The sequence below is a fragment of the Pseudoliparis swirei genome, chromosome 6, assembly GCF_029220125.1.
Source record: "Pseudoliparis swirei isolate HS2019 ecotype Mariana Trench chromosome 6, NWPU_hadal_v1, whole genome shotgun sequence".
NCBI lineage: Eukaryota > Metazoa > Chordata > Actinopteri > Perciformes > Liparidae > Pseudoliparis > Pseudoliparis swirei.
This window is the reverse complement of record NC_079393.1, coordinates 23,259,856-23,283,570: the sequence shown is the minus strand read 5'-3', so window position 1 is coordinate 23,283,570 and position 23,715 is coordinate 23,259,856. Positions and strand designations below refer to the sequence as shown.

The window sequence follows — 23,715 nt, the reverse complement described above, 5'->3', positions numbered from 1 at the left end:
AACAGCATGAAGCTAACCCTGTTTGCAGAGCAGAGCAGCAGAAGGAGACCGAACTGGCATCGAAAACACAACGAAGAAGTTCTGAACAACAGACACATTCCCTCAAGAATAATGGAAACAGGCTGGTTACAGACATGATTGACTTTAACCAGAGAGTTATTGACTAGTTTGCCAACTTTAAAGAGAGGAGGCTACTTTTCTTTACACGTAGTGGGTCTCCTCTGTCAAACACCCAATGTAACATGTGATCTCTTTCTGACTCTATTCTGCTCTGAACCTCTTTCATGTGAGGGTGAAACTCTTTTATTTTGCAAACCTCTGAAACCCAACCCAATGTTCCTTAAAGCTGCTCTGAACCTCTCATGCCCAAAGTTACAGTGTGTTGATAGTTGTTGTTGGACCGTGTTGAGCACGGTGTGTTCTTTAAATAAAGCTTTGTTTTTTACAATATTCTACTCAAAACCTCTTTTCTTCTCATTGTTGAGTGCTATTTAAACCGCGTCGCCCAATTGCGCCCCCAAATTTCACCAGCCGCCACTGGTCATAATATAATAATAATATTCAGACACATATTCTATTCTATATGTTATTCTGAATTTGCAGGAGCTTGAACACAATCGTCCCTTCAATAATTCAGTTTTATATTATCTATCCCCCTTTTTACATAATTCATTATGTAACTAAACACTAATATAAATCTAGAAGAATGGGCTCTATTAATACATAACTGTTACATCACATCACATGTCATTTAGCAGACGCTTTCATCCAGAGCGACTTACAATAAGTGAATTCAACCACGAGTACAAACTCAGAACTAATAGAATGAAGAAAGTAACATTTCTTCAAGAAGCCAAACTACAAAAAAAACATAAGTAACACCATGATGAGTAATACCATGAGTAACACCATGAGTAATACCATAATGAGTAATACCATGAGTAACACCATGAGTCATACCATGAGTAATACCATGATGAGTAATACCATGAGTAATACCATGAGTAACACCATGATGAGTAATACCATGAGTAATACCATGATGACTAATACCATAATGAGTAATACCATGATGAGTAATACCATGAGTAATACCATGAGTAATACCATAATGAGTAATACCATGATGAGTAATACCATGATGAGTAATACCATGATGAGTAATACCATGATGAGTAATACCATGATGAGTAATACCATAATGAGTAATACCATGATGAGTAATACCATGAGTAATACCATGATGAGTAATACCATGATGAGTAATACCATAATGAGTAATACCATGATGAGTAATACCATGATGAGTAATACCATGAGTAATACCATGAGTAATACCATAATGAGTAATACCATGAGTAATACCATGAGTAACACCATGAGTAATACCATGAGTAACACCATGAGTCATACCATGAGTAATACCATGAGTAACACTATGAGTAATACCATGACTAATACCATAAGTAATGGGGGGAGGTGACTTCAATAGTAGGTAGACGATCAAGATAGAAAATTACAGGGTGGCGGGCGGAGATTTCAGGGTGGCGGGGCGCCACCATGTTATAATGGTAGGGGAAACACTGCAGCAGTTTGATCACTTTACGGCAGTTATTTTGTTTTATGGCAGTTTGATCACTTTACGGGAGTTTGATCACTTTACAGCAGTTGGAACACTTTATGGCCGGTTTCCTCCTCCAGAAGTTGTTCTGGCCGCCGTTTTGAAGACCGTCCCAAGAGATCTCCACGTGCAGATCCCGTAACCAGTTTGACTAGAGGACCGTGAGGTGTTTAAAGTTCCTCCCTGATGAATGAGATCAGAGACCAGAGCTGGAAACGAAACAGATCCACCAAAAGTCTCGCTCACTCCAGTTGACGAGCTGGAAACGGACTAAATGTGACTTGGAGCCGTAAAACGAGCATGAAGACCGGGAACAATCGTGAAGCAGCACCAACCAGATGTGTGTAGCTCATGTTCTCCTAAACGAGAAACAATGTCCTCATAAGCTGCTGCCAATGTGTCCAACTGCTCAAAAGCCTCGTCAACGACCTCGCCGACTTGCTGCTTCACCAACAGTCTCAGCATTTCTCCTGGAGACAACTGTGTGTAACTTATTTAACAGTCTAAGAAATGAATAAGAAGCTAGAAAAATGTCTTATATCAGAAACAGAGAGGAAATATGAACAGTATAAGCAATAAATATGAAGCTAAATAAGTGTAGTGTAACAGTAATATCATTACAGAGTGGAAATATTTAACAAGTCTAAGCAATTAATATCAGGCTAAATAAATGTGAATTTGCAGGAGCTTGAACATAACAGTCCCTTCAATAATTCAGTTTTATATTAGCAGTAAAAAGTACGATATGTACCTCTGAGGTGTTGTACAGTAAAAAGTACAATATGTACCTCTGAGGTAACGAGTACCTTTGTGATGTATCATAGTAAAAAGGTATGGACGTGTTTACGTACTGCAGTACCTGTAACTCTACCTCAGTACATGATGTGAATACTTCCTCCAGAACTGGTTCCATCAGTTTAAAGTGATAAAGAAACAAAGAGAACCAACCTGCTCGTTGTAACTTCTGGGTTGAAAATGGCGGAGAAGGAGATCTCAGAGTTCAAGGATAACGAAGGGTGGGAGGAAGATGAGGAGGATGAGAATCCCCTCCCTTTCTCCAACGAGGACCTCCCCGGGTTGAAGGCTTCGTGGAAACGCCTCATTCATGAAGCAGCCCGTCTGACCGTGAGGTCCTACGGAGACGTGGAGGGGGGACAGGGTGTGAAGAGCGACCAGGCAGCGTTTGAAGGACTGACAAGGCAGCGTTTGAAGGACTGGGCAGCAGAACGCTAATGTGTATATATATATATATAATATATATGTATTAGTGCTGTGAAAAATAACGCGTTAACGCGTTATGATTAAATTACAGGATTAATTAGTAAATTTTTTTTAGCGCATTTTACGCATGCGCAGAATGAGCTTCCAATACGTCTGTTGTTGGTCGTCTCTAACCAGCAGCATGTCATTCTGTCTTTACGTGTCGCGTTAACACTACTCCGATCTCCGTCTCGCGCGCCGCAGAGCTCGGATGCCGGCATGTGCGCGCACATCGGGACGAAAAAAAGTCACTTGCACTTTCATTGTTCACATTTAGAATCTTAAGCAGATAGGAAGTCTCAACCATTAATGTTTATATTTGTTAAATCTAACTCTCCCAGGAAATTGTTTACCGAAATCAGCATGTATCAAAAGGTTTTCACATAGGATTTTAATTAAATTCAGTTTATTTTATATAGCTCATTATCACAAAATACACATTTGCATGAAATCCCTGACCTTTCATAAGGAAAAAAGAAACCTTCATCAAGGGTCCATTTTATATTAATGTAATTGGTTAAATCTTAGCCAGTCCAGGTTCACAGGTTTGTTTTCACCCAAAGAAAGTTTATGGCATTTTTGATTTGGCTCCATTCACATCTGATGTACACTTTTAACGATTAACACTGACACTTATGTAGTGTTTAGTCTCAGTACATTATAACTTCATATTTAGCTTAGACCTCAAGGGCTCAGACATGTTTAAAGTCTACCACGACGGTTACAATAGTGTGTGGCAGAAGTTGTCCAGTCTATGTATATAAAAAGCATATGATAGTTTACATGACTGCATTCACATCTGTGCAGCTGCTGCTACGTATATTAGATACTGAAGTAAAATTATGATTGAGCTCTGGGCACATAATCTGTCATTTTTTTCTTTTTTTATCGTCTTGGCCAAATAAGGTAGCGCTATAACTACTGTATACCAAAAACGGATTGTGGGAATGGAACAGAACCATAACACTATACCAAAACGGATTGTGGGAATGGAACAGAACAATAACACTGGACTCATGTATTTGTCTTAGTGGGTTCAAACTCAGTATTATGTGCACATCAGAATTGACCTTTAGAAGAAGTGGGTGGCTCTTAAAAGAACCGTTGAGGTGGTGGTCTCCAGCAGGTTTACTTGGAGCTGGTGTACTTGGTCACGGCCTTGGTTCCCTCAGACACCGCGTGCTTCGCCAGCTCGCCGGGCAGCAGCAGGCGGACAGCGGTCTGGATCTCCCTGGAAGTGATGGTGGAGCGCTTGTTGTAGTGAGCCAGACGAGCGGCCTCACAGGCGATGCGCTCAAAGATGTCGTTCACGAAGCAGTTCATGATGCCCATGGCCTTGGAGGAGATGCCGGTATCGGGGTGGACCTGCTTCATCACCTTGTACACGTAGATGGCGTAGCTCTCCTTCCTGGACTTGCGCCTCTTCTTGCCGGTCTTGGTCACGGTCTTATTGACGGCTTTCTTGGAACCCTTCTTGGGCGCTTTGACGGTGGCTTCAGGCATGATTGACTGATTCTTCGGAGTGAGAACAGAGCTCCTGAAACTCAGGGCGGGGAATATATATCAGCTCGATGCAAACGCGGCTGTGCCGTTGCTTGCGTCGGATTGGCTGCTGAGCGGAGCATGCGCAGAACAAGTCACTGTTGTCGTGAGCGGATGTATTTATTGAGCACGTGGATGAATCAGAGGATAGTTGTGATAAAATAATCAAATCCATCTCATATTAAATTATAGGTAATATTAAAATATAAAATAAAAGATTTCTTCAAAATCAAATGTAGAGTACTAAATAATGCAAAATAAACTAATTTAGATGAATTAATAAAGTAATGCATTGGCCTGAAACCAAATAAACAAAAATGTATAGAAAAAGAAACTATGATACTGTTCAGAAATAATAGTGATAAGATATGCGTGCATTGATGCATAGAGGAAAATAGATAAAGATATCTAGAGTTTATATAGCTATATCAATTGTGCTCACCTTCGTTATGAGATCAAAAAGAGGAGGTTAAAAGCGTAATTAATGATTGGAAGCCCGGTGGTGTATGATAACGGTCAAAATGTCTAAGTTTAAGTTGACTTATTCTTCTGGTCTCAGGCAAAGTATCGGCAATGCAATTGCAAGAGTAGGTGGGACGTTCTATTGAACTGGCAGGTTGAAGTGAAAGTCTGACAAACAGAGAGAAAGTCCTTTTCTTCACGGATAACGTCTTCTGACTATATTGAGAATAGTTAATCTAATCGGACCTGGCTAGAATGAGGGTGGACAAGTGTCTCCTCCCTGGCCTTGACCAACAGAATCGTACATCGTGTCTGTCTGATTCTTCAGGGATAATATCAAAATTCAAACAACTGTGGGTTTAATTTCTCCTGGGCCTATAACAAGAACTCTCTCTCCTAGATAACCCAAGATAAATCACCTGTCTGACCCAAAACTGAACTCAGTTTTTTGTTTTTAGAATCATCCTGTAGGACAAGGCCGATGAGAGTTTAGATATGAGAAGCATAAGAATAAAGAATATTAAAACACATACAAATATAATATACAACAAGGTGATGGAGGCCATCCAACAACCTCCTGACGCAGAGCATTTTAGGAAAAGTAAAAAGTTTAGTCAAATATTGCTTAACTATTGTCTTTTTTACGAGATATTCATATATGTTCTTGTTTATTAACATGTCAGGAATGATATATTTAGTTCTAAAAAGCATTTGTTATTATATTTTTAAACAGTCCTTTTATGAATGTCATTTATAGTGGACACCAGGACAACATGAATGTATTTTATAACTCAACATTGTTATAGGAGGTGCACCAAAGACAATATATTCCTCTGCATTACCAAAAACATAAAAATGCTTCCAGGAATATCACCGCTAAAAATAAAAACATGAAAAAGAATAGATGAGGAACAATAAAGAATGAACAGATTAGTTTAGGTAATCCCAAAAAAAGAATACATCCGTTCTAATTTAAATGTTCTACCATCCTTCAATCAACAAGCAAAACAATCCAAATGGATGAATTATTTGGTTTCTATTCAAGTGTAATGTATTGTTGGTTGAATATCACTTTACAGCCATCATGTGTTATATTTTCTATATTTGGCTGACTTTCACCCGAAAATGGTCCTGTGGTCCACAATAGTGGACATGCTGTAAAATCAAACAATTCACTATTTTTCAAAATGTTTAACTTGTAAGATGTTTATTCAATTCTAAACAGGTATGAAATCACAACAAATAGGATGTCTGAATACAGTATTTGCCCTTTAGTTACCAGGAGCATGACGTATTGTTAATATGCAGACTCAGACCTTTGAAAGAGACTAAAAACAAATGACGTTGCGCAATTTATTGCATTTTGGAAAATATGGATATGGTTCTTCTCAATTAGCAAGAGTGCGAATTGTTATATTTTATAACACATTATCAATGGAAAGACAATATTAAAGCTGCGAGCAGCGGAATAAGAATAACAATTTTAATAGGGTCCTCTGGACAGACTTAGTCTGCCGCTCGGACCCTAATAAACTGAAACTCTGAAATGTCTGAAACAGCTTTATTAAACTAACAGAAAAATAGTTATTTCTAAATTAGTTTGACCTGTATTCATCTTCTAAAACATGAGCAAAGAGGGAATTTCAAATGAGAGCTTATGATTATAAAGCTTTACAAATGGTATAAAGACAACTTTAAAACTATATCGGAAGTCAGCTCTTTATATAGTGTGTGGCCCTTAAAAGGACCTTTGGTTTTGGGTTGCCAGTCAGAGTTTAACCCCCGAATCCGTAGAGGGTGCGTCCCTGTCTCTTCAGAGCATACACCACATCCATGGCGGTCACCGTCTTCCTCTTGGCGTGCTCGGTGTAGGTGACGGCATCACGGATCACGTTCTCCAGGAACACCTTCAGCACTCCGCGGGTCTCCTCGTAGATCAGACCGGAGATACGCTTCACTCCACCGCGGCGAGCCAGACGGCGGATAGCGGGCTTGGTGATTCCCTGGATGTTATCACGGAGGACTTTACGGTGACGCTTAGCGCCTCCTTTACCGAGTCCTTTTCCTCCTTTGCCTCTTCCACTCATCTTCAGTGTCAAAGTCTTTCAACAAGGTGACCAGCGACCAGCAGTTCACACGTATCTATATCCTGTCTGAGGACGTGATAGAAGACACGAAGCGGGATGTTCTTCTTCTTCGTTGGTTAACATGAAGGTTGACGATGAGACTCTTTGGTGCTTTAGCGCCACCTGCTGATCAACAGCATGAATCAGCAATGTGTCTCTATGACTTGTTGCTTATAAACAAGCGAGTGGAACATTTGGGAGGCAATATTGTACTTAAAATGTAACTAAAGTACAGTTTCATGATGTTGACAAGAATACACTATTTATATATTATTGTTTACTATACTAGTCTCTCTCTCAATTCAATTGGCTTTATTGGCTTTATAGAGATCTAAGAGCCGAGTCGGTCTAACCATGTTGGTTTCTGTATATCTATCACATTTGAGGAGGAAGTCCATCTCTGTCTCCACCTCACCTGTCGAACACTGACCACATATTCTGTTTTCTTTTGGTTGCCAAGATTTCTTCTGTTGACCTTTTTCGATTGCCAATTGGTGGTCAGGGTCTGTCTCTGACCCCTGACAGAAAAGAGATATTCTGCCAGTTCATAATCTCTGTTAACATTGTTATCTATTTTGACTTGCAGTCTTTTTTCCAATGTTCCATATATGTTTATTTGCTTTTCTTTGTAATTGCGTTGACTAACTGTTTTTTGTAGAGCTGTGTGGGTGTGAGAACTCAGGACTCTTTTCTGGGTCCAGCTCTTGGCTTCGGAGGCTTCAACATGGTCTTGTGAATTTGTTTGAAGGTGATTCCAAAAATGTAGTGCTCGTTTGTAGATGTATATTATAAGTGGGGATCTGCCTAATTCTGCCTTACATGCATTTGTTGATGTCTTTCTTTGGACGCTGACGTAATTGTAAAATGAGGCCTAGACTGACACAAACTGTCATCCTGGTCTGAAGTCTGTTAGAAGTCCAGAAGCACAATGGATCAGAAATGAGTATTTTCAGTTCATAAACTAGTCTTTGTAGCCGAGCTAGCAGTCATGATATATATTATATAATATATATGTATACACACAATTCAGTTGTTGATTTACATACATTTTATTGAATATTTATTTCAATAACTATTTTTAAAGGATTTTTTTGGTGACGATTTGTTTTCTTTCGTTTGTTAAACTCAAACAGGACACGTTCACTGTTATCTCTGTAGGAGCAGATGCTGACATATTTACTCACACATTAAAGCTGCTTCACTGAATGAAGGTCTGACAGGAACCATCTCTCCAGAATCAGCCTCTACAACAAGTTCACACATGTTAGTGACCTCAAGGCCTCATATTTAAATATCAAGGCACAATTTATTGAATTACTTTAAATATTTAGTTGCAGAACTAGTCCAGGTTCACATGTTTGTTTTCACCAAAAGGATATGGTACTTTTGACTAAACTCCAGTGAGCTCCATTCACATCTGCTGCTCAGTTTATTAGATACAACTAAACACACACACGCACACATACCAAATAAATACACATATAAATATGATTGAGACCAGGGACTCAGTTCAGAGTTTTTCATTTATTTCTTGCTTTAACAAGTCAGAATTTATATACGGTGAAGATCATTGGGCAGAGTAAAATGTCGTGTTAACTTTCATATTCTGTGCACATTAGAAATTGACCTTTAGAAGAGGTGGGTGGCTCTTAAAAGAGCCGTTGAGATGGTGGTCTCCAGCAGGTTTACTTGGAGCTGGTGTACTTGGTCACGGCCTTGGTTCCCTCAGACACCGCGTGCTTCGCCAGCTCGCCGGGCAGCAGCAGGCGGACAGCGGTCTGGATCTCCCGGGAAGTGATGGTGGAGCGCTTGTTGTAGTGAGCCAGACGAGCGGCCTCACAGGCAATGCGCTCAAAGATGTCGTTCACGAAGCAGTTCATGATGCCCATGGCCTTGGAGGAGATGCCGGTATCGGGGTGGACCTGCTTCATCACCTTGTACACGTAGATGGCGTAGCTCTCCTTCCTGGACTTGCGCCTCTTCTTGCCGGTCTTGGTCACGGTCTTATTGACGGCTTTCTTGGAACCCTTCTTGGGCGCTTTGACGGTGGCTTCAGGCATGATTGACTGAATCTTCGGAGTGAAAAGATATCTGCTGAAGCTCAGGTCGGGGAATATATATCAGCTCGATGCAAACGAGGCTGTGCCGTTGCTTGCGTCGGATTGGCTGCTGAGCGGAGCATGCGCAGAACAAGATGTTATTCTGTGCTCCTCACACAATTGGCCTACTTTTGAGACACGGTTGTAGCGGGACCCTAGAGCTCTGAATCACGTCACGTGGTGTTACTTAGCCAATCAAGAAGGCGTATTTTGAGCGGAGCATGCGCAGAACAAGTCACTGTTGTCGTGAGCGGATGTATTTAGTGAGCTGGTCGAGTGAAGCACGTGGATGATTCACAGTATAGTTGTGATAAAATAACAACATCCATCTCATATTAAAGTATAGGAGATATTCAAATATAGAATAAAATATTTCTTCAAAATCAAATGTAGAGAACAAAATAATGCAAAATAATCTAATTAGGATTCATTATTAAAGTAATAGTAACTAGAGGGTTGGAGGTTCAATCCCCGACCTAATCGATGTGTCCTTGAGCAAGACACTTAACCCTGAATTGCTCCCTGTAGCTGCGTCTACGGTGTATGATTGTAACAGGATTGTAAGTCGCTTTGGATGAAAGCGTCAGCTAAATGACATGTAATGCAATGTAATGCATTAGCCTGAAACCAAATAAACTAATATATATAGAAGAAGAAACTCTATAAGCCTATAATACTTATTTTAAAAAGAGTCAACCGTAAACTTTAATTAATCGATAATGTTTATGAACAATCAGACTTAAATAACAGGAAATATAAGTAATGCTCTGAAATCAAGACAAAAACAAATGAAAGATACATTTATTAAATAGCAAAAATCATGATGGTGATACTGTTCAGAAATGATAGTGATCTGACGTGTGTGTATTGATGCAGCAACATAGGTAAAGATATCTAGAATTTATATAGCTATATAAATGTTGCTCATCTTAGTGGTGAGATAACAAAGAGGAGGTGATGGAGACCGCCCAACAACCTTTAAGTCCTGGTCCTGATGTAGAGCATTTTATGGAAAGTCAAAAAATGCTTAACTATTGTCTTTCTTATTAAACATTCATATATGTTCTTGTTTATTAACATGTCAGGAATGATATATTTAGTTCTGAAAGTAAATAGTCCGTTTATGAATGTCAATTATAGTGGACACCAGGACAACATGAATGTATTTAATGACTCAATATTGTCGTAGGAGGTGCACCAAATGCAATATATTCCTCTGCATTACCAAAAACATAAAAATGCTTCCAGGAATATCACCACTAAAAATAAAAACATGAAAAAGAAAAAATGAGGAACAATAAAGAATGAACAAAAGATTAGTTTAGCTAATCCAAATTAAAATGAATACATCCATTCTAATTTGGTTCTGGACATGAGACGACTATGCATTTAGTTTTAATAGAAAATGTTCTACCATCATTCAACCAACAAGCAAAACAATCCAAATGGATGAATGATGTGGTTTCTATTCAAGTTTAATGTATTATTGGTTTAATATCATTTTAACGCCATCATGTGTTCGTTTTTATATTTACTATATTTGGCTGATTTCACAACAGTGGACATGCTGTAAAATTAAACATTCAAATATTTTTTGTAATGCTTAACTTGTAAGAGGTATGAAATCACAAAAAAGGACGTTTGAAAACAGTTTATCCAATCGGTTCGCAGGAGCATGAACTATTGTTAATATGCAGCAGACTCAGACCTTCAGATTTGAAAGACTGAAAATGAACGCAGACATTAAAAAAGTTATTGTATTTTGGAAAATATGAGTTGTTAATATTAATTGGCAAGTCAGTTTTTATATCACGTTGTAATTGGAAAGATGTAAACGTTTTACTATTTTCACTCCCGATTCTGAGATTGTATAATACATCAAGGTGTATAAGAACCACAAGAATGTCTGAAACTCTACAGACCATTTCAGAACTTAAACGATTCAGTAACTGACACATTGAGGCGTAAAGTAGTTTGTAACCGTCTCTCCAGCTTTATTTTAACACAGAAAAACTAAGTAATAACTTTTAAATTCGTTTTAGCACTTTTTTAATTTCTATATCAGTAAAGAGGGACTTTGAAATAGTGGACATTTTTGCAATGGAATACACTTTGTAAAGACAGCTTCAACACTATGTAGAAAGTCAGCTCTTTATATATTGTGAGTGGCCCTTAAAAGGACCTTTGGTTTTGGGTTGCCAGTCAGAGTTCAACCCCCGAATCCGTAGAGGGTGCGTCCCTGCCTCTTCAGAGCATACACCACATCCATGGCGGTCACCGTCTTCCTCTTGGCGTGCTCGGTGTAGGTGACGGCATCACGGATCACGTTCTCCAGGAACACCTTCAGCACTCCGCGGGTCTCCTCGTAGATCAGACCGGAGATACGCTTCACTCCACCGCGGCGAGCCAGACGGCGGATAGCGGGCTTGGTGATTCCCTGGATGTTATCACGGAGGACTTTACGGTGACGCTTAGCGCCTCCTTTACCGAGTCCTTTTCCTCCTTTGCCTCTTCCGCTCATCTTCAGTGTCAAAGTCTTTCAACAAGGTGACCAGCGACCAGCAGTTCACACGTATCTATATCCTGTCTGAGGACGTGATAGAAGACACGAAGCGGGCTGTTCTTCTTCTTCGTTGGTTAACATGAAGGTTGATGATGAGCCTCTTTGGTGCATTAGCGCCACCTGCTGATCAACAGCATGAATCAGCAATGTGTCTCTATGACTTGTTACTTATTAAGTCCGGAATGATGATGATATGCTAAAGAGAAACATTTGGTAGCCAACTTAATACGGTACTTATTAATACTAATACTTAACTTAATAATACTAAAGCACACTATCAATCATGTGACTAGATATATCAGCATATAATAATCAAGTATCCTGCCTATCCTATTTGTTTTATTTTTCTCGACTATTTCATTTATTTATCTTTAGGATCTCAGCCAGGAACATGTACGTGTGTGTGTGTGTGTGTGTGTGTGTGTGTGTGTGTGTGTGTGTGTGTGTGTGTGTGTGTGTGTGTGTGTGTGTGTGTGTGTGTGTGTGTGTGTGTGTGTGTGTGTGTGTGTGTGTGTGTGTGTGTGTGTTATAGACATATAACACATGTTTTATACGGCCAATGACTCCCTACTTATTCCACTCACCACTTTTAACCGGCACGGTCGGTCCAATTATCTACACTCCCCAGTAACTCTTCTCGGCCCAGAGACCCAGTGGGGTGGAAACAGTTTGCGCAATGTTATTTTTTTGGACTGTGCGTTTGCACTAACGGAGCTAACACAGTAAACCATCGCGGGCCGTGCATTTTCGACCTGGGCTTTCTGTAACGTCTTTGGGCTGAACAAAATAATAACCTCATTATAACGTCATATTCACATAACACTGCAAATAAAATGGTACATGAAGTGCCGCATCTACAAATGCACTAACTGCAGAGTGTAGATACATACACACACAATGCAAGTTGTGGTCTTAAGCATGGCAGTTTGTTCATAATGACGAAGCATTAGCAATTACGTTTAGGGACATTTGGGGAATCTGACCTCATGTCTCACTTTTGGATTGGGAATTATGTAAGAAAAAAATGTCTGTTCCATAAAACCTGAACCGATTTCCTAAATATTCTAAATTGCTTTCAAAATAAATGCATATGCTACTCATATAAGGTCGACATTCATTCATTATTTGGAATGCATTCAGGAAATCCAGTGCAGATGTAGTGCAGGTAAAGGAAGCAGCAGCTGGACCATCAGGGCTTCATGTGGTCTTACATTGATTATGTGTTGAGGTGTATTATCATGGCTGACAGTATAAACATAGTCTACCTGTTTGAAGTGAATTATTATTATGTTAAAACATGCATGTGCAGAGTAGGCTAAGTTCATTAAAGCGACAGTGACCGTCAAGGGGTCAGGTCACGGTTCACTCCCCATGTCCTGGACATTGGTTGATTGTCTTGTTTCAACTCCTCTTGTCTCCTGTCCTTGGCAGTGGGAACAGACGGGTGACGCAGGAGGAAACATAGGTTAGAGCTAAACAGTTTTACCCCTGACTTGTTCAGGTAAACCCCATTTGCCTTTAAGAGATGTCTACGCTCCCAGAAAAGTTAAAGACGGAACTGGAAATGTGTTTCAAATTTCAGCCATGAGTGGGCGATAAGTGTGGGCTTTCAAACAACTCTAGGGCCACTAAAGAGCCATGTCTTCATACCCACATGCTAGACCCCTAAAATATCAACATTTTCAACTTACTTTCGACTTACTATCTCATCATAATGACATAGTATCTCATTATTATGATATAGTATCTATTATTATGACTTACAGGATCCACATTTTTTTTCTCAGTGGCAGAAACGGGCTTTAATAGGTATACTACAGGTGCAACAAGCAAGAATGTCAACACATCCTATCTCATCGGCCGTTTTTTAAAACAAAAAATAGATATTGTTTCATTCCATTGTTAATGATTAACGATATATATATGTTGTACATTATCTTATGCTGCATTTTATTAGTATCAAATGGAACAAGCTAAGTTGATTTTAATTATTTATTTTGCATGATTTGTTTTTTCATTACACTACACACAATCTACACAGTCACACAAGTAACAGTGCACCTTTGTTTTTTTTGCAAAATGAATCACTTCAAACTATTAAATAGTAAATTGATTCATGTTTTCTACCCCATTGTTTTTAAAACATGGGCTCGTCCGGGATTTGAACCCGGGACCTCTCGCACCCTAAGCGAGAATCATACCCCTAGACCAACGAGCCAGACTTACTGAGAATAAAAAGGGTACAACTCTGTCTTTACTATCCTTCCAGCCCTGTATTTAAAATACAACTCTGGTGATGTGGCATCTTGAAGACGCACATCTGGTCAAAGAGCGCCCTCTGCTGCTCGACATGTCGCATCCTCTGAGCTCTTCACAGCATTCTCCATCTGAACTTATTATGACCTCAAGTTGAAAACTAACACATTTAGGAGTGTGGTATGGCTGCTGTCTGTCCACAAACTCAGCTGGGGATTTGCACATATTGTGTTCAGCTGGCTTGCTGTTTCCATTGCGTTCCCTCAGCACTGAGCAAAAACAACAGCGTGGGACATGAGGGGCCGGTCCAATGTCAGAAACATGGGTTGCATTTGTTCCCCTTTGTTTTGGTTTCATCACACATGAATCTTCTCACAGAATGTTTCAGAAGATTAGTTCTGAAATAATGCCCCCCCCCCCCCCCCACACACACACACACACACACACACACAGAGTATCATCACTTGGATATCCTTATCTTTTATATACATTGACATGTTGAGGTTTTACCAATCAAAATTAATTTAGCTTAGTAATTACCCAATATTGTCATTTGTGAAGGAGATATTTCTCAACATGTTATTTACTTTTCACATAAATGTCAGCCTTTTTATAGTCAAATTAAAGTCTTAAATGTTGAAATGACGGAGAAAACAAGTGGCTTTAGTTTGGTGTTTGTGCAACTCAGTGTGATATAGATGTTACAAATCGTGTTAGCTGCCAATGTGGGTCATGTTGAATATCCACTTGTGTGAACTCCGTGCTGCAAGCCTGCTGTGTTGTGTGTGCTCAGACTGGGATGCAAATCCTTTGACTCCTGGTTAAAAGCATGTGTTGTAATCTGAAGTAATGATTTGGTGGGCTGGACAGCAGACAATACAAGGTTGGACACATACGTCAGAAAGCTGTCACAAATTATAGGTTTGTTTAATTCCCCCCAGACAAAGATTTACGGACCTCTCACGGAAGGCTCAACATGTATGTGAGGCGCCTATCGAGTGCTCGACGAGTTGACAGAAGGACAGCCCTAAATCCCTTGTGGACTTTGCGAGAACGCATTTTAAAGTCAACATGTGTGGACGTTGGGAGTTGGGCCACGAACAAGTCAAAATACCAGCGCATTTGTGTATCCGTTACTTGCCTACGAGTCGGCGCGCGGGTCGCATAACAGCTGCTGCATCACAGACTCGAGCGGGCTTTTCGCTCGTCCGTGTAGTTACCCAGAGCCTCGCGAGCCTTTAGGAAGCCTTTTGACAAGATGGCAACCAACGAGAAACGACGCAAGGTTACAATTTTAACTCGTAGGAACAGAACAGTTTGTAGAGTGTGTCTTTTGTAACGTGTTGCCGTGAATCCGGTGTTACGGTTTCACAGGCGCCTGTTAACTGGCGACTTTTCAGCCCAACGCGTCCGTTGTTGTCGTGGTTAATACGGCCGTAACGAAGCTAGCGTTGCGTGTTCTCTTCCTAAATATACGTCTGTCTGTAACCACGACAACGACGGACGCGTTCGGTCCAAAGTCGCCAGTTAACACGGTCGCTTCTTAAACCGTAACACCGTTCCGCGTTACAGTTAGCTCCACGTGTGAGCAGCTGCACCTGGTGTTGATGTGGGGACAATCTCGCGTTACTTGTTGGATCACGAACGCAGTTGTTATTAATGTATTTCAGCTGTTGGTGCCGTTTATTTATAAACTAGTGTAACGGAGCGTTCTGGGTTCGTGTGTGAAGTGCCTTTACAATATGTTAATAAACGGAGTCAATGTAGCTTTTCCTTTATTATCTGTTCCCCCCTAGTCCAGTTACTTTTCTTCTCTACGGCAACCCCGAAGGGACACATATCATCTCCAATACAAAACACACAAGCCAGTCTGCTCAACACTAGCTTTACGCAGCGGAGCCAACGTGCAGCGATGACTTTACAATATAACAGGATACATATTAAAAAGACAGCATAATAGCAGCATGGATGTACAATATAAATACAACACCAGTGACAGTGAATTTGGGATGTTAGTGTAGAAAGAATGTGGCGATAGTGCAGATGGATGTGTCTGATTAAGTTTTCATCAGAGTGATGGCCAGTGGGAAGAAGCTGTTCTTGTGTCTGCTGGTTACACTAGCTTTGCGCTTTTCAGCGATGACTCAGTGTAAACACGTGGTCACGGTTACAACAAGTGCACTAGATCGTACGTGCAATTTCATGTTATGGATGTTTACATATTTATTTCTATCATTTCGCCGACAGGTCGATGGTGGTTCAGAGGTCAAGCCGCTGCAGGACTTTCTCCAGTGGTGCAAGAGAGTCGGCTTGGTGCTCAGCAGTAAGGTGTGTTGGCCTCAGCACGAACCAGTCTCTGGGGCTGCGGATAAGATCATTTCTACTGTGTTGTTCCTGCCACGTTCAGTATTTGTCAAAAGGTTTTGAAGAAGGTGCACTTATTGAGTTGATCCCTGTCTCCATAACCACACAGTGTCTCTCTGTAGGTGTGTGTGAGTAAAGAGGGAACAGTGGCCGAGTACGGGATGCTGGCTCTAGACGACATAGAGGAGGGAGAGGTTGTATTCACCATCCCTAGATCAGCTCTCCTCCACCAGGAAACAACCACGGTGTCTGCCGTGCTGGAGAAAGGTGACGGTTTTAATCGTGGAGAAACTAGAGCCCCCCCCCCCCCCCCACACACACACACACTTTGTAACCCAGCTTCTCCTACCCGCCCGTCACAGAGAGGTCTTCTCTGGAGAGCTCGTCTGGCTGGGTCCCCCTGCTGCTGGCTCTGCTGTATGAGTATACGTCTTCACAGTCCCATTGGAAACCCTACCTCTCTCTGTGGACCGACTTCAAGACTCTGGACCACCCCATGTTTTGGTAAGGAAACTATTTAAATCCCTATCCTGAAGATCAGTTCACTAAAAACACAAAACACATGTCGTTGCCAACTCCAGGAACAGCTTTTCTTTTATCTTTTTCAGTGAAAGAAGTGTGAACTTATAGCTTTACTTCGCAGTAATTTACAGTTCATTTGTCCAGGTCGAAAGAGGAGAGAGACAAACTACTGAGGGGAACAGGCATCCCAGAGGCCGTGGACACAGACCTGGCTAACATCCAGAGGGACTACACAGACCTGGTCCTTCCCTTCATCGCCAAGCATCTGGACCTGTGGAACCCCGACACGCACACACTGGAGCTGTACACGAAGCTGGTGGCCTTCGTCATGGCCTACAGGTTAGTGACCAGGAGACACACACACACACAGAAAGACACACACACTCAGTGTCTGGATCCTCTTTGCCTCATTGAAACCTCAAAAAATACATCCCCATCCTCCTCTTTGAAGTTTCCATGAGCCAGAGGAAGAGGAGGATAGTGAAGACGAGGAAGAGGAGGATGATGAGAAGGAGGAGAAAGCCCCAAACCCACCGATGATGGTTCCCATGGCCGACATGCTGAACCACGTGTCCAATCACAATGCGAATCTGGAGTTTACACCGGTGAGGGGGAACATCCACTCCTCATGACAATGGATATTTGTATCGTTTCAAACAAGTGTGACTTATTACCCGCGCTTCTCGTCTCTCTCTCTCTCTCTACACGCCGAATGTCCTCAGGACAGTTTGAAGATGATTTGCGAGCGCCCGATTCTCAAAGGCGAGGAGGTGTTTAACACCTACGGGCAGATGGCCAACTGGCAGCTGCTGCACATGTACGGCTTCACAGAGCCTTACCGGAGCAACGGCAATGACACCGCTGACGTCCCCGTCGCCATCCTCTACAAGGTCGCCATGCAAGGTGAACGTGATGGATATGATGGACGGACCCAAATACAACCCTGTGCTTCCTCTAGATCCCCCCCATCTCATCTTCCTCCTCTCTTTGCAGGTGTTCAGTCTGATTCGGAGCGGCAGTTGATGGAGGAGCAGTGTCAGATGATGCGAGAGAAAGGATCCTTCGTCTTTGGCAAACAGGGCTGCCTCACAGACACAGAGCTACAAACTGCGCTCAAGGTGGGGGAGGGGGGACATCGGTTTACTTTCACACTGCACAAAACCTGGAAAACCATACACACATTTGAGGAGTGTCTGTTGTTTGGGGGGAACAAACTTTCGCTTTGTGTATTTTCAGATGATGTGCATGTCAAAGGAGGAGTTCTCAGAGTTCAAGGATAACGAAGGGTGGGAGGAAGATGAGGAGGATGAGAATCCCCTCCCTTTCTCCAACGAGGACCTCCCCAGGTTGAAGGCATCGTGGAAACGCCTCATTCATGAAGCAGCCCGTCTGACCGTGAGGTCCTACGGAGACGTGGAGGGGGGACAGGGTGTGAAGAGCGACCAGGCGCTGATGGAGGACAAGGCAGCGTTTGAAGGACTGGGCAGCAGGAAGCAGAACGCCCTGCAGGTACGCTGCGGACAGAAGAGCATCCTGCACCGACTGATGGAGCTCACCCAATCATGACTCTGGCCCAGCAGTGAGGCCGACCACTGGAGCAGTTATTTTTGTATTATTCTCAATGGTGAAAATAAAATATAAATTGTTGCTTTTCCTGAATACAGACTTGATTTTCAGCAGTCCTTGTTTTGCACTCCTTTTAATATGTGCTAGCAGTGTTGATAAGTCATTATCTGTAAATGAAACAGGGATAATTATGACTGCATCATTTGCAAAACAAAAAGTATTGTTTTTAAAATATGCAAATGTGATCTTACTGTTGACTTGCACAAAAACTCAGAAGCCTGAGACTTTTTTTGTGTGCATATAATGCCAAAATGTAAAAAGTGCCGATCTCGGTAGTTACACTTGAAAACAAGTTTTTCCGTTTATAGTTTGATGTGATCAAACGTGATTCAAAATTCGGTAAAGCTATTTTGACTGGCGTGATGAAAAATTAAATGAATATAAACATTAAATAGTTCAAAAGTAACGATGAATGAGTAAAAATTAATTATATATATTAATAGATTTTGAAACACTAAGGGTCTCATTTGAAACCGTTGGGGCTGAAAGAGACCTATCCACAGAACCGTTGTGATCTATAAAAACAAACTTTACGGGAGAATGTGCGCACCTCTACGGAAGCTGACGCATGCATACGAACATTTTGGAGACGAGGGAATTAGCAACGCAGGAGGTGAATTGAAGCTGGATTGTTGAAATAAAATACGTCTTAATTTCACGTTACTTCGCACTTATATATTCTATTTAATCAGTAACAGTCAAATCAGGAGTGTTATTTGTGATTCTATTCGTGAGCCATAACTAGAGGCACATTTCAGTTGTCAAGATATAAACCAAATAAAATGTAGCTTAATATTTAGTCAGTGCTGTCTGCTCTCTTCAGACCAGAGACCGGATTACCGTCACGTGGTCAGCTGTGACGAACTGTAAACAGCTGTCAGAGCTCACTGCAGCAGAGGAGTCACCAGGTGATGTCACACACCTCCAGCCACCTCACCTTTGCAACTCTTCACCACCTGCACATAAATATCGTGTACATTGTCAAAGTGTGAGACTCTTAAATGTATCTGTGTAAATGTAATATGCCAGGCTACACACATACACACATTTGCGTTTGATTAGGCTTGAGGGGTTTACCCTGTTAACCACATGTATAACGTCACGTCGCTATGAATGGCGGGTAATTCCCCCCAGGAAAACACTGACGGAAGGGGTCATAAAGGCTCAACATGTCTGTGAGGCGCCCATCGAGTGCTCGTCGATTACGGACTTTGTGGGAACGCGTCTGAACGCCTCCGGGTGTGGACGTTAAGAGTTGGGCCCCTAAAAAGTCAAAATACCAGCTCGTGCGTGTGGCCGTTACTTGCCTGCGAGTCGTCGCTCGGGTCCAAATTAACCGTGACTCCTTCGCGGGCTCTTCGCTCGTCCGTGTAGTTACCCAGAGCCTCTCGAGCCTTTAGGAAGCCGTTTGACAAGATGGCAACCAACGAGAAACGATTAAAGGTTACAATTTAACGCGTAGAAACCAAACACCGTGTATACAGTGTGTCTTGTGTTGCCCTAAATCCGGTCCGCGTTACAGTTAGCTTCAGGTGTGAGCTAGTTGCACCTAGTACCGACTGTTTTGATGTGGGGACGATCTCGCATTACTTGTTGGATCACGAGCCAAAGTCACGAACGCAGTTGTTATTAATGTATTTCAGCTGTTGGTGCCGTTTCTTTATAAACTAGTGTAACCGAGCGTTCTGGGTTCGTGTGTCAGGTGCACTTACAACATGATAATAAACACGGCTTCCCTCTTTATTATGTGTTCCCCCTCATGTCTACTTACTTTTCCTCTCTACGGCAACCCCGAAGGGACATACCATCCACAATACAAAACACACGAGACAGTCTGCTATCAGAATCCACTTTATTGGCCATGTACGTGAGCATATGGCATTTAACTCAGGTTAAACGTACGCTCTCCTCGTACATGTGATGTATGTAATTTACAATATAACACGATAAATATATTTTTAAACATTAAAGAAAGCAGAATAGCAACATGTATGTACAATATAAATACAACAACAGTGACAATGAATTTAGGATGTTAGTGTAGAAAGAAAGTGGTGAAAGTGCAGATGGATGTGTCTGATTAAGTGTTCATCAGAGTGATGGCCAGTGGGAAGAAGCTGTTCTTGTGTCTGCTGGTTACACTAGCTTTGCACTTTCATTTGCAGCGAAGCCAACCTGCATGATGACTCAGTGTAAACACGTGGTCACAATCACAACAAGTGCACTAGATCGCAGGTGCAATTTCATGTTATGTTTAAATATTTGTTTCTATCAGGTCGATGATGGTTCAGAGGTCAAGCCGCTGCAGGACTTTCTCCAGTGGTGCAAGAGCGTCGGCTTGGTGCTCAGCAGTAAGGTGTGTTGGCCTCAGCACGAACCAGTCTCTGGGGCTGCGGATAAGATCATTTCTACTGTGTTGTTCCTGCCACGTTCAGTATTTGTCAAAAGGTTTTGAAGAAGGTGCACTTATTGAGTTGATCCCTGTCTCCATAACCACACAGTGTCTCTCTGTAGGTGTGTGTGAGTAAAGAGGGAACAGTGGCCGAGTACGGGATGCTGGCTCTAGACGACATGGAGGAGGGAGAGGTTGTATTCACCATCCCTAGATCAGCTCTCCTCCACCAGGAAACAACCACGGTGTCTGTCGTGCTGGAGAAAGGTGACGGTTTTAATCGTGGAGAAACGTGAGGCCCCCCCCCCCACACACACACACACACACACTTTGTAACCCAGCTTCTCCTACCCGCCCGTCACAGAGAGGTCTTCTCTGGAGAGCTCGTCTGGCTGGGTCCCCCTGCTGCTGGCTCTGCTGTATGAGTATACGTCTTCACAGTCCCATTGGAAACCCTACCTCTCTCTGTGGACCGACTTCAAGACTCTGGACCACCCCATGTTTTGGTAAGGAAACTATTTAAATCCCTATCCTGAAGATCAGTTCACTAAAAACACAAAACTGTCACGTTGCCAACGCCAGGAACAGCTTTTCTTTTTGCTTTTTCAGTGAAAGAAGTGTGAACTTATAGCTTTACTTCGCAGTAACTTACAGTTCATTTGTCCAGGTCGAAAGAGGAGAGAGACAAACTACTGAGGGGAACAGGCATCCCAGAGGCCGTGGACACAGACCTGGCTAACATCCAGAGGGACTACACAGACCTGGTCCTTCCCTTCATCGCCAAGCACCCGGACCTGTGGAACCCCGACACGCACACACTGGAGCTGTACACGAAGCTGGTGGCCTTCGTCATGGCCTACAGGTTAGTGACCAGGAGACACACACACACACACACACACACACACACACACAGACACTCATTGTCTGGATCCTCTTTGCCTCATTGAAACCTCTAAAAATACATCCCCATCCTCCTCTCTGAAGTTACCACGAGCCAGAGGAAGAGGAGGATAGCGAAGATGATGAGGAGGAGAAGGAGTATAAGGAGGAGGACCAAGAGGAGAAGGCCCCAAACCCACTGATGATGGTTCCCATGGCCGACATGCTGAACCACGTGTCCAATCACAATGCAATCCTGGAGTTTACACCGGTGAGGGGGAACATCCACTCCTCATGACAATGGATATTTGTATTGTTTCAAACAAGTGTGACTTATTACCCGCGCTTCTCGTCTCTCTCTCTCTCTCTACACGCCGAATGTCCTCAGGACAGTTTGAAGATGGTTTGCGTGCGCCCGATTCTCAAAGACGAGGAGGTGTTTAACACCTACGGGCAGATGGCCAACTGGCAGCTGCTGCACATGTACGGCTTCACAGAGCCTTACCGGAGCAACGGCAATGACACCGCTGACGTCCCCGTCGCCAACCTCTACAAGGTCGCCATGCAAGGTGAACGTGATGGACGGGTTTTGTTCCAAGAGTTGGCAAATTGCAGTTGCGCAAGAGAGAAGTGTAAAATAAACAAGATGATAAATGATCTTGAAGTGAACCCAAATACAACCCTTTTACTCTGTAGTTCAATCACCCCCCTCCTCATCTTCCTCCTCTCTTTGCAGGTGTTCAGTCTGATCCGGACCGGCAGCTGGTAGAGAAGCAGTGGGAGATGCTGTGTCAGATGATGCGAGAGAAAGGATCCTTCGTCTTTGGCAAACAGGGCTGCCTCACAGACACAGAGCTACAAACTGCGCTCAAGGTGGGGGAGGGGGGACATCGGTTTACTTTCACACTGCACAAAACCTGGAAAACCATACACACATTTGAGGAGTGTCTGTTGTTTGGGGGGAACAAACTTTCGCTTTGTGTATTTTCAGATGATGTGCATGTCAAAGGAGGAGTTCTCAGAGTTCAAGGATAACGAAGGGTGGGAGGAAGATGAGGAGGATGAGAATCCCCTCCCTTTCTCCAACGAGGACCTCCCCGGGTTGAAGGCTTCGTGGAAACGCCTCATTCATGAAGCAGCCCGTCTGACCGTGAGGTCCTACGGAGACGTGGAGGGGGGACAGGGTGTGAAGAGCGACCAGGCGCTGATGGAGGACAAGGCAGCGTTTGAAGGACTGGGCAGCAGGAAGCAGAACGCCCTGCAGGTACGCTGCGGACAGAAGAGCATCCTGCACCGACTGATGGAGCTCACCCAATCATGACTCTGGCCCAGCAGTGAGGCCGACCACTGGAGCAGTTATTCGTTTGTTTTTTGTCAATGTTGAAACTATAAGAAATATTTTTCCTGAATACAGTTTGTTTCCCCAGAGGTTGTTTTGCACTCCTGGTAATTTATACCAAAAGTTCTGTGCAGATATCAGGAGCCATTCATGTGCAACATTTTCCAGTCTCCGGATCCTTGTTGGGCATGTCAAAGCCCGACGGAGCCAGATCCAGGCCAATAAGTTTAAACATTTCAAAAAGAAAATGTTTACCTGAAAGTTCAAGTGTTGGTCTTGAACTTAAAAAATTCAGACAATGTGGTATCAAGCACAGGGGCGTGGTGTCATGAGGGAGCGCATAACAAAGAAGGATCGCCTCGACTACGTTGCCTTCAGGAAGCGTAGATACCGTGAGAAATATGACTCATCCTTCCTTTACACCATATTCACAGGATTGGCAGTAAACACAATTTGACGCCATTGACCGTTCTGTTTAGCGAGCATTTTTAGACTATACTGATTATGCAATAAACCACACTGTGCAAAAGAAAACAGTTTGAAACAGTTTCTTCTGAACTACCACAAACCCTAGCAGAGGATACATGATCACCCCTACTGACCCCCAGCCTGGTATAGACGTATCCGCCACTGCCCACACAAACGTTGTGATCTATTAAAACAA

At 42.5% G+C, this 23,715-nt stretch overlaps 6 protein-coding genes and 1 non-coding gene across 9 annotated transcripts; 2 read left to right on the top strand and 5 right to left on the bottom strand.

Moving 5' to 3' along the window:
* Positions 1 to 3,988: 3,988 nt before the first annotated feature.
* Positions 3,989 to 4,384, bottom strand: LOC130195819 (histone H2B-like). The gene has a single exon (XM_056417536.1). The coding sequence runs from the start codon at positions 4,382 to 4,384 to the stop codon at positions 4,010 to 4,012; it is 375 nt and encodes a 124-aa protein (XP_056273511.1). The 3' UTR covers positions 3,989 to 4,009.
* A 2,206-nt stretch (positions 4,385 to 6,590) lies between these two features.
* LOC130195821 (histone H4) lies at positions 6,591 to 6,985 on the bottom strand. Its single transcript, XM_056417538.1, has one exon. The coding sequence runs from the start codon at positions 6,970 to 6,972 to the stop codon at positions 6,661 to 6,663; it is 312 nt and encodes a 103-aa protein (XP_056273513.1). The 5' UTR covers positions 6,973 to 6,985; the 3' UTR covers positions 6,591 to 6,660.
* A 1,531-nt stretch (positions 6,986 to 8,516) lies between these two features.
* Positions 8,517 to 9,082, bottom strand: LOC130195818 (histone H2B-like). Its single transcript, XM_056417535.1, has one exon. It carries the CDS (start codon positions 9,069 to 9,071, stop codon positions 8,697 to 8,699), a length of 375 nt encoding a protein of 124 aa, XP_056273510.1. The 5' UTR covers positions 9,072 to 9,082; the 3' UTR covers positions 8,517 to 8,696.
* A 2,086-nt stretch (positions 9,083 to 11,168) lies between these two features.
* LOC130195519 (histone H4) lies at positions 11,169 to 11,651 on the bottom strand. The gene has a single exon (XM_056417101.1). It carries the CDS (start codon positions 11,629 to 11,631, stop codon positions 11,320 to 11,322), a length of 312 nt encoding a protein of 103 aa, XP_056273076.1. The 5' UTR covers positions 11,632 to 11,651; the 3' UTR covers positions 11,169 to 11,319.
* Positions 11,652 to 13,819: 2,168 nt separating this feature from the next.
* On the bottom strand, positions 13,820 to 13,891 carry trnap-agg (transfer RNA proline (anticodon AGG)). The gene has a single exon. It is a non-coding gene; the product is annotated as a tRNA-Pro (tRNA).
* Positions 13,892 to 14,981: 1,090 nt separating this feature from the next.
* setd6 (SET domain containing 6, protein lysine methyltransferase) lies at positions 14,982 to 23,140 on the top strand. 3 transcript variants are annotated; one of them, XM_056417084.1, is made up of 9 exons: positions 14,982 to 15,214; positions 20,717 to 20,797; positions 20,956 to 21,100; positions 21,198 to 21,339; positions 21,501 to 21,695; positions 21,818 to 21,983; positions 22,101 to 22,281; positions 22,449 to 22,585; positions 22,704 to 23,140. In XM_056417084.1, exons 1-9 carry the CDS (start codon positions 15,188 to 15,190, stop codon positions 23,031 to 23,033), a joined length of 1,404 nt encoding a protein of 467 aa, XP_056273059.1. In that variant the 5' UTR covers positions 14,982 to 15,187; the 3' UTR covers positions 23,034 to 23,140. The 3 variants fall into 3 exon arrangements, with proteins under 3 accessions (XP_056273059.1, XP_056273058.1, XP_056273057.1); XM_056417083.1 differs by lacking the exon at positions 14,982 to 15,214 and adding an exon at positions 19,510 to 19,884; XM_056417082.1 differs by lacking the exon at positions 14,982 to 15,214 and having other exon boundaries at positions 19,510 to 20,797.
* On the top strand, positions 15,252 to 18,474 carry LOC130195505 (N-lysine methyltransferase setd6-like). Its single transcript, XM_056417079.1, has 8 exons — positions 15,252 to 16,257; positions 16,416 to 16,560; positions 16,656 to 16,797; positions 16,960 to 17,154; positions 17,267 to 17,420; positions 17,538 to 17,718; positions 17,809 to 17,933; positions 18,052 to 18,474. The coding sequence occupies exons 1-8, from the start codon at positions 16,006 to 16,008 to the stop codon at positions 18,379 to 18,381; spliced, it is 1,524 nt and encodes a 507-aa protein (XP_056273054.1). The 5' UTR covers positions 15,252 to 16,005; the 3' UTR covers positions 18,382 to 18,474.
* Positions 23,141 to 23,715: the final 575 nt, after the last annotated feature.

Coding starts and splice junctions, on each gene's coding strand:
- LOC130195819 (XM_056417536.1), bottom strand. CDS start 4,384: ATGCCTGAAGCCACCGTCAAAGCGCCCAAGAAGGGTTCCAAGAAAGCC.
- LOC130195821 (XM_056417538.1), bottom strand. CDS start 6,972: ATGAGTGGAAGAGGCAAAGGAGGAAAAGGACTCGGTAAAGGAGGCGCT.
- LOC130195818 (XM_056417535.1), bottom strand. CDS start 9,071: ATGCCTGAAGCCACCGTCAAAGCGCCCAAGAAGGGTTCCAAGAAAGCC.
- LOC130195519 (XM_056417101.1), bottom strand. CDS start 11,631: ATGAGCGGAAGAGGCAAAGGAGGAAAAGGACTCGGTAAAGGAGGCGCT.
- LOC130195505 (XM_056417079.1), top strand. CDS start 16,006: ATGGCCAGTGGGAAGAAGCTGTTCTTGTGTCTGCTGGTTACACTAGCT. Junction 16,798..16,959: donor CTGGACCACCCCATGTTTTG/GTAAGGAAACTA, acceptor TCATTTGTCCAG/GTCGAAAGAGGAGAGAGACA. Junction 17,934..18,051: donor AGCTACAAACTGCGCTCAAG/GTGGGGGAGGGG, acceptor GTGTATTTTCAG/ATGATGTGCATGTCAAAGGA.
- setd6 (XM_056417082.1), top strand. CDS start 20,621: ATGATGACTCAGTGTAAACACGTGGTCACAATCACAACAAGTGCACTA. Junction 20,798..20,955: donor GCTTGGTGCTCAGCAGTAAG/GTGTGTTGGCCT, acceptor GTCTCTCTGTAG/GTGTGTGTGAGTAAAGAGGG. Junction 21,340..21,500: donor CTGGACCACCCCATGTTTTG/GTAAGGAAACTA, acceptor TCATTTGTCCAG/GTCGAAAGAGGAGAGAGACA.